The 13478-nt window shown below is 27.4% G+C and overlaps 1 protein-coding gene across 1 annotated transcript in view; it reads right to left on the reverse strand.

The window, feature by feature from the left end:
• Positions 1-6934: 6934 nt before the first annotated feature.
• LOC127179467 (1-phosphatidylinositol 4,5-bisphosphate phosphodiesterase beta-1) overlaps positions 6935-13478 on the reverse strand; it is a 105229-nt gene continuing 98685 nt past the window's right edge. The window contains exons 31-32 of the mRNA XM_051133000.1: positions 13465-13478; positions 6935-8428 (exon numbers count right to left, since the gene is read on the reverse strand). The exon at positions 13465-13478 is cut by the window's right edge and continues 73 nt beyond it. Of these exons, the coding sequence (XP_050988957.1) occupies positions 8225-8428; positions 13465-13478 (218 nt within the window). The 3' untranslated portion in view covers positions 6935-8224. The remainder of the gene's footprint in view (positions 8429-13464) is intronic.

The raw sequence follows: 13478 nt of genomic DNA on the forward strand, positions 1-13478 counted from the left end.
ACTTGTCCTCCACACAATTTCTTACGTGATTTATGTATCAGAAACTGTAAATAATAAATATGAATTAATGCTAATACTAGCAAACATCCAGGTAACGTTATTTTGTTGTATTACTTAATGTGTTTTCAAAATGACTCGACAGAAGCAATGCTATATCAGATAATCATCTTTTTGATGCTTACCTACTGTCTGTTGTGATTTGATTGGGTTTAAGATATAAACTCAAAATTGTGAAAAAGGAACTCCAAGATTTAAAAAAAAAAAAAAAAAAAAAAAAAAAAAATCTGAAATGCAATACATAAACTCAAAATTCCAAAAAAAAAATAAAAAATTCTAAGATGCAAATTAGAATTCCCACATGTAAACTCAGCAATGCGAGATAAAAATATAAAACAAAACAAAAACAAAACAGAATTGCAAGATAAAAAGTCACAATTAAAATATTTTTTTATTATTTACTCATTCAAAAAATGTCGCTGCTACTTCTAATCTCAAAATTTAGATTTTTTTCTCACAATTTTAAAGAAAAAAAACTCAGACTTGAGATATAAACTTAGAATTACGAGATATAAACATAAAAAATTGACTTCTAAGATATAAACTCAAAATTGTGACATATAAACTTAGAATTCTGAGATAAAATTCAGAATTCCAAGATATAAAGTCACAATTAAAACATTTTTATTCCATGGTGTGAAAAAAAAAAAAAAATAGAAAGAAAGAAAGAAAAAGAAAAATCTGAACTGTGAGCTGTAAGACAGAATTGCATGATGTAAATTTTCAGATTCTAATATTATATCTCATAAATCTCATAAATATAAAATCACAATTAAAACATTTTTTATTCTGTGGTGGACAAAAAAGAAAAAAGTTTTCAGAATTGCAAGAAAAAAAATTCAATTATCTCTTTTATTCTGTGGCAGAAACAAACTTCCACACACAAAATCTATCAATGACATGTTTAGGTAATATTTCACCCCAAAGCCAGAAATAAATAAGAAATTGTATTTATATCGATATGGAAGTCCGTTTAAACTATAGGATTAAAAAAAAAAAAAAAAAAAAAAAAAAAAAAAAAAAAACTACAAATATATTTTTTTTCACAATTCTGAGGAAAAAAACTAAGCTATAAACTCAAAATTGTGACATAATTTTGAGATAGAAGTTCAGAATGCAGAGATATAAACTCAAAATTGTGGGACTGAAATTCAAAAAATTCAAAATTTAAATTTAAAATTCCAAGTTTAAAACTCGAAAAACAGAACTGCAAGATAAAAAGTCACAATTAAAACATTTTTTTATTATTTATTAAATTAAAAAAAGTCACTGTGACTTTTAATCTCAAAATTTTACAGTTTTCTTACAATTATAAGAAAAAACAATCAACTCAGAACTGAGGTATGAACTTAGAGCTGCGAGATACAACTGTTTTAATTCTGAGATATACACTCAAAAATGCAAGATATAAAGTCAGAATTCAGAGATAAAAATTCAGAATTCCAAGATATAAAGTCGCAGTTAAAACATTTTTTATTCCATTGTGGACAAAAAAAAGGAAAAAAAGAAACAGAATTGCGAGATGTACAACTTGTCAGAACTGCTTGACTTTTATTCTCGAAAATGAATTTGAATGAATCTGAATTTTTCTCACAATTCTAAGAAGAAGAAAAAAACTGAACTGAGATATAAACGTAGAACTGCGAGATATAAACTCAAAATTCCAAGATAAAAATTTGAATTCTGAGATATAAACTCAAAATTGTGGGACTGAAATTCAAAAAATGCTAAATTTAAATTTAAAATTCCAAGATAGAAATTAGAATTCAAAGATTAAAACTCAAAGATGAAAAACAGAACTGCAAGATAAAAAGTCACAATTAAAACATATTTTTTAATTATTAAAAAAAAAGTCACTGTGACTTTTAATCTCAAAATTTTGAATCTTTCTCGCAATTCTGAGAAAAAAACAACAATTCAGAATTAAGATATAAACTTAGAACTGCGAAATACAATTATTTTAATTCTGAGATATACACTCTTCCACACAATTTCTTATGTGATTTATGTATCAGAAACTGTAAATATTAAATATGAATTAATGCTAATACTAGCAAACATCCAAGTAACGTTATTTTGTTGTATTATTTAATGTGTTTTCAAAATGACTCGACAGAAGCAATGTTTTATCAGATAATCATCTTTTTGATGCTTACCCACTGTCTGTTGTGTTTTGATTGGGTTTAAGATATAAACTCAAAACTGTGAAATAGAAACTCCAAGATTAAAAAAACAACAACTCAGAAATGCAATACATAAACTCAAAATTCCAAAAAAAAAAAAAAAAAAAAAAAAATTAGAATTCTAAGATGCAAATTAGAATTCCCACATGCAAACTCAGAAATGCAAGATAAAAAATATAAAACAAATCTAAAACAAAACAGAACTGCAAGATTAGAATTACGAGATATAAACATAAAAATTTGACTTCTAAGATATAAACTCACAATTGTGACATATAAACTTATAATTTCTTAGAGATAAAAATTCAGAATTCCAAGATATAAAGTCACAGTTGAAACATTTTTTACTCCATGGTGGAAAAAAGATAAACACAGAAACAAAGAGTCTAAACTTGGAATTGCAAGAAGATGTCTGATTCTAATTTTATATCTCATAATTATGATTTACAATTATGTGATAACATTTAAAAAAAAAAAAAAAAAAAGTAAATTATCTTTATATTCTGTCATGGAAACAAACTTCCACACACAAAATCTATCATTGACATATAGGTCACTTTACCCCAAAACCAGAAGTGAATAAGAAATTCTATTTATAACAGAAGTGTTATATCAGATAATCATATTTTTTTATGCTCACCTACTGTCTGCTGTGTTTTGATTGGGTTTGAGGAATAAAATTCTTCAAAGGGAAAATAATAGGAGCCTTATGAATCTCAATAGAGCATTTAAATAATTTAACTGAGTAGTTAGAAGTGTCCTAAAAGTTTAATATGCTTGATTTATTAAGTATTAATCTGTCAAGGGTTATATATAGCCAGTATCTACTGCAAGAATACATCTAAAAGCTCATATGCTTTTTATTTCACACTGTTAAAGTTGAGAAAAAAAAGGAAATAGTTCAAAGCGCAGCTTTCACAAGAACGATTTTATTAAAACCAATGCACAACACGAGCACAACTTACATTCAACAATATTTGTCTTCCAAAGATGATGATATTTGTGATACTAACAACAGAAGTAAACCAAATCAAATGTCTTTAAATGTCAAATCGGGATCTTTTCTGTCAAAGTCGAAAATCATAAAGTGGCATTCAGTAGCATACATATTCTGACACGTCATATCTACCTAATTCTGTAGTAGTATAAATATCTTAAAAGTGCGCTTACGGTTTATACAAAAATGAGCTCTATTCATCAACACTTTTTACATTCCACATCTAACATAGATTCAACATTCAAAGGCACAGGACTTCACTTCAAAACGATCGAAAGTAATCGGAGTCAGAAAAGTAATTCAAGTAATCTTACGTTGCAAAAAGATTTTGGTCGAAAGGAAACGATGGCACAGAATCGTGGTGTAAAAAGTCAATACGATACTGCTAGAAGTGAATATACAGGATTCGTTTTACATGTAAACTAGTAATTATGGGGAAATTAACCGTAAATGATCAACTCTCCGCAGCTGCTTCCCAATGACGCCACTCAAATGTCAGTAAACAGACTAAACGGATATTATGCAAGGTTTCAACATTTGTGTTTATGATGCTTTTTCCAGTCCGATCTGTCACATGCATTGAAAGGAAAATGAAAAGAAACATATCTTGGCACTTTAAGTAGTTCACATAAATCAGACATCAAGCATAAATATCAAAACCTTGCAAATATACAGAAAATGAACGTCAAACTTAATTTCGTTTCTTACTCGGTGTAACTTTAAATACGTAACTAACCCAACCGGAGTAGATTATAAAGATGTAAAAATTGTTAAATTAAAATCTAGCAGTAGCAAGTAGAAATAACAGCTAATCAAACTGCTGAATGAAATCACTAATTATAGACGTATGGCATAAAGTAGAAAAGAATTAACAATCAAATTCCACTTGGCATAAAAATCCTTAAACATATCCTACATCCAAAAACAGAATAAAATAAAGATTTCAAAAGGAAATATCACATGCTTTCTGACTTATGTAGAAAGATTGCATAATGATGATAATACCTCAGGACATCCAAAGTGCATATCCATTTTTCTATTTTTATTTTTTTTTTTTTTTTTTTTTTTTTTTTTTTTTGCCTTCGTCTGCATTGCTAATTTAATTTATGACTGAGGTGAATCTCACGAATGTGGAAGTTTGTTTACACCACGGGATTAAAAATGTAAAATTAAAGAATTTTGTTCTCACAATTCGGAGGAAAAAAATGAATTCTGAGATATAAACTCAAAACTGTAATATAAACTCAGAATTCTGAGATAAATATTCAGAATTCTGAGAACTTCAGGACATAAACTCAGAATTCCGAGATATCCACTCAAAATTGTCCGATCGAAACTCAGAATTCCAAGACAAAAACTCAGAAATGCAAGATATGAACTCAAAATTCCAAGATAAAAATTAGAATTCCGAGATAATTCCTGAATATAAATTTAGAAACCTGACATATAAACTCAAAATTCCAAGATAAACATTAGAATTTTGAGTTATAAACTCAGAATTCCTAGATAAAAATTTGAATTCCAAAATATAAACTCAGTAATACGCGATATAAACTTAAAATTCCAAGATAAAAATGAGAATTCCGAGATATAAACTCAGAATTCCGCGATAAAAATTAGAATTCTGAAATATAAACTCAAAAATCTGAGATAAAATTTAGAATTCTGAAATATAACTCAGAAATCCGAGATATAAACTCAAAATTCCAAGATAAACATTAGAATTTTGAGTTATAAACTCAGAATTACTAGATAAAAATTTGAATATCCGAAATATAAACTCAGAAACACGAGATATAAAATCAAAATTCCATGATAAAAATTAGAATTCCGAGATATAAACTCAGAGTTCTGAGATAAAAAAATTGAATTCCGAAATATAAACTCAGAAATCCAAGATATAAATGTAAAATTCCACGATAAAAATTTGAATTCCGAGTTAAACTCAGAATTCCGAGATAAAAGTTAGAATTCTAAATTATAAACTCAGAAATGTAAGAAATAAACTCAAAATTTCAAGATAAACATTAGAATTCTGAAATATAAACTCAGAAAGCCAACATGTAAACTCTGAGATAATTCCAAGATAAAAATTAGAATTCCGAGACATAAATTCAGAAATCTGAGATATAAACTCAAAATTCCAAGAAAAAAAATTGGAATTCCAAGAGTAAAACTCAGAATTTTGAGGGAAAAAAACAGAATTGCAAGGTAAAAAAATAACAGTTGAAAGATTTTTTATTCTGTGGTGGGGGAAAAAAACTGAATTGCATGATTTAAACTTGGAATTGCAAGAAAAAGTCAGGCTCTCATCTCATAACTGTGACTTACAATTCCGAGTTTATATCTTGCAATTCTGAGCTCTTATCTGACAATTCTTTCAGAAGTTTTCAGAATCATAAGAAAAAAATCTTTTTTTATTCCATGGCGGAAACAAACCTCCACACACAAAATCTATCAACGGCACGTTCAGGTCATATTTCACCCCAAAAAAAGAAATAAATAAGGAATAATATTTTGCATGAAAAAATAAAGCCTATTTTAAGACAATTATGATTTTTTTCATGACAATTAAGCACATTGTGCCTCAAAATTGTCATCACAGTAACGCAAATAATAATAAATAATGTATCCATCATGATGCTGTACTGCCTTTCAATTTTTTCTGATAAAAGTAGTGTATTACAACTGGAATTTGAGGAAAACTGTCACACTGTCATTGCTTTTGGGGTGAAATGTGAGCTGGATATGTTTTGGTGAGATTCACTCAGTCATTAAAGTGACCTATTGATGCTAACTGGAAAATTCTGACTGTAGTAAGAAAAGAAAGAATCAAAGAGTTTCATAAAACCTCCTAAACAGAAACCGGGAGGAATTGAAATGGTCCCTTAATACAGCAAATAAACACTATATGCAATTAGATTTTTTTCGAACGACCTAACGCTGCCTGTTATGGGTTTGAAAATAAATAAAGCTTTATAAGTTGAAACACATCTTCACAAATTGATAATAGTTCATCACATTACAACACAAGCTATATTGCTGACATTTACAAATGTGTAGAAGCACAAACGGCCGGCTGACTGTAAGCATGCATCCCTGAAACTGCTCCAGGTCAGTGTGGGACAGGGGTTCAGCACCTCCAGACCAGTCTGTTTCTAATGTACATCAGGACCGGTGGAAAATCCTGTCGTTTACACAGCACAAGTCAAGCGCTTGCAATCAAACCAAACCAACAGCAGCAAGAAGATGAATCAAAGAGTCATCATCCGATTCAGTGCAAATAAACCAGGAACCGTTCAGAAACGCTCACGTCCGGAAGAGGGAATCTCACAAAGCCCGTCGGGAATTCAACCCAAAAGTCAAAAGAAAAAACATGAGGTGAAATATGAAACTTGGCTAACATTATTAGAGGATTCATGTACATAAAAATGAAATATGAATAAATAATAAATGTGAAAAAGTCTATTAAAAAAGCACAACTGGTTAACTGTAAAAGACTCTGACTATGAAAAATGGTCCTGAAAAAAATAATGTGATATGTGATAAATCTAAATATAATTAAACCATTAAACCATTTTTGGAGCAAAAAAAAAAAAAGAAAAAGAAAAATTATATATAATTTTTCTTTTTCTTTTTTTTTCCTATTTTAAATAATCCTATAAAAATCCTATTTTGCCAAATAAAAAGACATATTTATAGGTGTCAAATATGGTTAATTAAAAAAATTATATATCTTACTCATTTTTCTTACTTTGTTTTTCTTAAGCAAAATTATTTATATATATAAATTATATATATATATATATATATATATTATATATATTTTGGGGGGTGAAATATGGACTGGGGATCAAAAATAAAAATAAAAATAAATAAATAAATAAATTATAAAAATGTGACCATTTTGGTGCAAAAAAAAAAAAAAAAAATTTTCTTGAAGCAAAATATCATTTTGAGATAATAAATGATCCAGATTGCCAAAAATAAATAAATAAATAACAAAATACCAATATAAAAAAATATATATATTTGCCGAATTAAAAGACACATTTAAGGGGTAAAACATGGAAAATGTACATATCTTAATAATTTTTTTTAATTTACTTTTTTAAGCAAAATATTTTTTCCCTGTGAAATATGACCCAGACTGGGCACCAAAAAAAAAAAAATAATAATAATAAAAATAAAAATGTGACAATTTTCGTCGAAAAAGTAAAGTTAATAAAAAAATTACCTATTTTGGGAGAGTTTAAATGTAATTTTTTTTTTTCTTGAGGCAAAATATAATTTTGATGTAAAATATGACCCAGACTGCAAAAAAAAAAAAAAAAAAAAAAAGTAAATTAATTAATAAATAAAAAGTGGAAATAAAAAAAATATTTGAGGATTTTAGGTACATAAAAGTTATACATAAATAAATAATAAATGCGGAAACACAAAATATGAAAGAAAAACAACAACTAATAACTGGTTTAATTGTAAGAGTCAGAGTGAAGATATATATATATATATACATATAACGCTTAAAAACACTTATTTTAGGGTTTGCAATTTTAACATTTTCAAATATATTTAGGGGGTAAAATATGACCCAGATTGTTGTTTTGGGTGAACGGAACCAGACGTTTTTGTGAGATTCATCCATTAAAGATAACTGACAGCTACAGCATCTCTATGCAATATCATGACCTGCGTTCTCTTCCATTAAAACACTTTTTACTCATTATGATGAGAAGCAACAGAACATTAAAAAATAATTCAGATTTAAATCTCGTGTGTATCCAGTCAAGTAGAAAACAAAAACTTAAAAGAAATTCAAACTCCCAGCGCGACACCAAGCCACGTTTCTGATGCGCCGCTCCACGGCTCGGCTCCACAAACTCTCTTTTCGTCTGCTGGAGTAAACGCAAGCCTTAAAAATGTCTAGTATGTAAATGAAGGAACGTAAAAGTGAGGTGGGAAGAGATCCTGAAGGTTTGTGACATCAGTCTTTCTTCTCCTCCTCTGTGTCGTCTTCAGACTGTGCGCCCTTCTGCATGAGTTTCTCCAGTGTGGAGGACGAGGAGGGAAGAACCTCCTGCTCTCCGTCCTCAGTCTTTCTCTTGGTGCTTTCCTGCACAAACTCCTGGATCTCCAGTGGAAGCCGCCGGAATTTGTCCTGGTATTCCTGATCCAGGTCGTTCTGGAGCTGCGGACACACGTCAGAACATTTAAGTTCAAGTCTACATCAGAAATGACCATTAATGCATCATTCGAAATCAAAATCCTTCCTTTTTTGACTGGCAGCAATAATATTGTGTATTTTGAAAACTGAGCATTTATTGAAATTTATTGTATTTGAAAGATTTAACTTTAACGGCCACATTTGCACATCAGTGAAAGCTATTATAAGTTCAGAAACTTTATCGGTTCACTCACAGTGAGGTAATATGGAGGTTAACTAACAATAAGACAAATAAATAATAAAATGAAGAAAAGTCTGTGAAAAAGCAAATAGAGTCTGAGAGAGGGAGGAAAATCATCCTGAGAAAAACTAATTTGTTACTGTTTTCGGTGGAAAAAACCTTGACTAATATTATTACAGGACTTCAAGGGAAAAAAATATCAGCAAATAACAGCCTGTTTTAAAAAATAAATAGTACATTTAAATTTATTTTAAATAAATTTATCAAAAATGTAAAATAAACTGGATGCAAAAAAAAAACAAACAAACAAAAAAAAACAGAACTTCAAGAAATCAAACAAACAAATAATAGAAGTTGTAAAAATCTATGAAAAAAGCAATTAATAACAAGTAAGCAAAAATGCAAAAAAAGAAAAAGCAATTAATAATAAGTAAGCAAAAATGTAAAAAAAAAAAAAATTAACATATTTTTAAAATAAATTCAGCGTACTAACATTATTAAAGGACTTTTAAAAAAAAGGAAAATACATAATAAAAGTCAGAAATATCAATGGAAAAGCAAATAACAGCCTGTTTAATTGTAAAAGTTAGAGAGGCTGGAAATGGTCCTGAAAAAAAATATACATTTAGAAATAATTAAATAAGACATTTAAATTTATTCTAAGTTTAAACTATTTTTATTTATTTATTATTATTATTTAATTTAGTGCAAAAAAACTTTGACTAAGATTATTAGAGTACTTCAAAAAACAAAAACAAATAAATAAAAGTTGTAAAAGTCTATGAAAAAGAAAAAAAAAAAAAAGGTGCAAGGTGCAAAAAACCTTAACATTACAGGACTTCAAGGAAAGAATAATTCAACATAAATAAAAAAAAATGTGGAAACAAATAACATATATATATACAAATAAATTCATTGTAAGAATCAGAGAAATGATCCTGAAAAACAAACAAGGACACATTTAAATATAATTAAATAATACATTTAAATTTATTATAAGTTAAAACTAAATTTATCATAAATTTAAAATAAATTTAATGCTAAAAAAAAAAACTTGACTAACATTATTACAGGTCTTCAAGGAAAGAAAAATTTAATATAAATAAATAAATGTGGAAAAAAGTCTAGAGTCAGTGAGAGGGCGGAAATTGGTCATGAAAAAAGGATACATTTAAATATAATTAAATAATATATTTACATTTATTATAAATTAAAAATAAATGTATAATATACATTTTTTTTTTTTTTTGATGCAAAAAAAAACCCTTGACTAATATTATTACTACTTTTGACTACTTCAAAAAACAAAAACAAATGAATAAAAGCCGTAAGAGTGTACAAAAAAAGCAAATATAAAAACATTATTTTGACTCTTTTGGTGCCAAAAACCTGATGAACATTACAGAACTTGAAGGAAAGAAAAATTACACATAAATAAATAATAAATGTGGAAAGGTCTGTAAAAAAGAAAATAACAGCCTGTTTAATTGTAAAAATCTGAAAAATGGTCCTAAGACATAGGACACATTTAAATATAATTAAATAATACATAAACAACATTTTTAATTGAAAATAAATTTATCATAAATTAAAAATAATGAAAAAAACTTGACTAACATTAGAGAACTTTAAGAAAACGATCAAACAAACAAATAATACAAGTCATAAAAGTTCATGAAAATGCAAATAACAATGTGTTTAATAATTGTAAGTGTCAGAAAGAGGGTGGAATATGGTCCCGAAAAATTAAATAATACATTTGATAAATTTAAGTTTAATTTAATAATAAACAAATTTATCATAAATTTAAAATAGATTTATCATATATTGTTTAAATAATTTCAGTGAAAAAACCTTCACTAACATTATTAAAGGAAAAATATTTATTAAAATCAGAAATATTAATGGAGAAAGTCAGAAAAAGGGGGAAATAATCCTGAAAAAATGAATTTGATAAATGTAAATATAATTTAATAATGTATTATACGTTTTAAACAAATGTAATGATACATTTAAAATACATTTGGTGCAAAAAAACATTACAAAACTTAAAGGGGAAAAAATGAGATTGAAAGAACAGAAAAAGAAGATGAAAAAGAAGAAGAAAAGCGCACTGCTGGTCATACAGCATTTCTACTATCATAAACTGCAAACGTGATGCGGTTCAGTGTGTGAATGTGTGAATGTGTGAATGTGTGCCTGTGTGACCGCAGGAGACCCTCGGAGTCGATGGCATGAACGGGCCGTACGCTAATGTGACACTATTGACATACAGATCGATATGCACTAATGCTGCAGCAGATCCAGGCCGTTCAGAGCCGCAGAGCTCAGGAATGACAAATCAACACATCAGTACAGAGATTCCACTATATCTGCATAGAAAACACTGAATTTGAAGTGTTATATACATAAAAACACAAAAGCACATCATTTACAAAGCTCAGGGCTTATAGGAAGGGAGTCTTGACTTCATCATGTAACATGATTGGTCAGTTCTAAAATGAGTGACAGCTCATAGGCCAATCAAAACACAGCAATTGAGAGTTTTTTTCACATTTGTACTGCCAGTGAAAAGTAATTTTCATTGTTTCTGTATTAGGATTTAATTGTAAGAGTCAGAGAGATGAAAAATGACTAAATGAATAATGTAGACCATTATTGGTCTAAAAAAAACCCTTTTAGAAAAAAATATTCCAGAAATAAATAAATAAATAAATACATGCAAATGCCTCGAAATATTTTTTGGGGGGTGAAATATTGAAAACATTTTATTATAATAAATGTAAAATTTATTATGAATGTAAAATAAAAATAAAAACTTGACTAACATTAGAGAACTTCAAGGAAAAAAAAAGTAAAAAAAAAAAAAAAGTAATTTAATAATACACTTAAATTTATCATAATACATTTATTATAATTTTAGACCACTATTGGTCCAAAAAAACCTTTAAGAAGAAAAAATATCCCAACATAAAAAAATTAAATAGACTATGAAAAAAGCAAATAACAATGTGTTTAATACTTGTAAGAGCCAGACAGAGGTGGAAAATGGCCCTGAAAAAATAAATGAATACACTTGATCAACTTAAATGTAATTTAATAATACACTTAAATTTATCATAAATTTAAAATAAATTTGTCATAATTTTTAGACCACTATTGGTCCAAAAAAAAACCTTTGAGAAGAAAAAATATCCCAAAATAAAAAAATTAAATAAATAAATAAAGAAAAATGTAATATATATATATATATATATATATATATATATATATATATATATATATATTTGCATAATATATTTGCAGGGCATTTGCATATATATATATATATATATATATATATATATATATATATATATATGCAAACGCCCTGAAATCTATTTTAGAAATACTGAAAATTTTGATTACAATAAATTTTAAACTTATTATAATAATGTAAAATAATTTGTTGCCAAAAAAATTGCCTAACATTAGAGAACGTCAAGGAAAAAAAAATAAAAGTTTACAATCTGTTTAATAATTGTAAGAGCCAGAAAGGGGTGGAAAACAGTCCAGAAAAAATAAATTAATAAATTGATCAATTTAAATGTACTTATATACTTATATAATGTAGACCAATACTGGTCCAAAAAAAAAAAAAACTTTTAGAAGAAAAAATATCCCAAAATCTAAACATATATAAACAAATGCAAAATGCACTGAAATAAATTTTAAGGGTGAAATACTGAAAACTGTAATTATAATAAAATTTAAATATATTAAATGTCATAAAATTAAAATACATTTGTTGTCAAAAAAACATTATTAACAGTAGAGAACAGTAGAGAATATATATATATATATATATATATATATATATATATGTATATATGTATGTAATTTATTTATTTATTTATTTTTCATAATTTTTAAAATTAATTTGTTGCCAAAAAAAAACTTGACTAGCATTAGAGAACTTCAAGGAAAAAAAATAAAAGCCAATTAATAAATATGATCAATTTAAATGCAATGTAATGATACACTTAAATTGATCATAAATGTAAAAAAATGTATCATAATTTTTCAAACAAATTCAGTGCAAAAACCTCCACAAACATAAAAAGCACATTTTCACTGTTTCTGTGTTAGGATTAAGACTAACAAATGTGCAGATGATCACAGTGAAATTCCCAGGAGCTTCACATCTGAGACATCTAAATACTCCTGACAGCTTATGAAATATTTAAAGCGTTAAATCTTTAATATTTAAAGGGTCAGCTTTGAATGAACAGCCTGTCTTCATTTATGTTGTTATAAACCTGCAGAAGGTCTTAGCAGGACATGTCTTCTTGCTGTCAAATCTTGACCGAAAAAAACTTCAGTAACATTTCCAGATGAACATTTACTGGACTAAAGCGGCTTGGCTTTACTCTCATTGAATTTCATCAAATATATATCAGCATCTGGACCAAATAGCATATTTTTGCTCAGCTTGAGTTATTTTTACCTCCATATTCTTAGTATATCAGACTGTATTAGCCATAAAAAGCATTATTTTTTAATATATGATACTTAAAAACATGTAGGTTTAATAAACTAGACTATTATATCCTATGTTGATCTTTACAGAGTTAAAGTTACAAAGCATGCTGGTGAATGACAATCAATATGTATTGATCTACAGTATCATGATGCAACAAACTCTGAAACTCATCTGTCAAACTTCCTAGAAAGCATCAACACTGGCTTTGACCAGATGTCGTATAACACTAGCAGTGATCATAATAGTGATCGTTTTGGCACTTTTTATTTGTTATGATAAAACACATTGAACTCTTACCTTGGGTTTCTCAT

The sequence above is a fragment of the Labeo rohita genome, chromosome 17 (assembly GCF_022985175.1).
Source record: "Labeo rohita strain BAU-BD-2019 chromosome 17, IGBB_LRoh.1.0, whole genome shotgun sequence".
NCBI classification, from domain to species: Eukaryota; Metazoa; Chordata; class Actinopteri; order Cypriniformes; family Cyprinidae; genus Labeo; species Labeo rohita.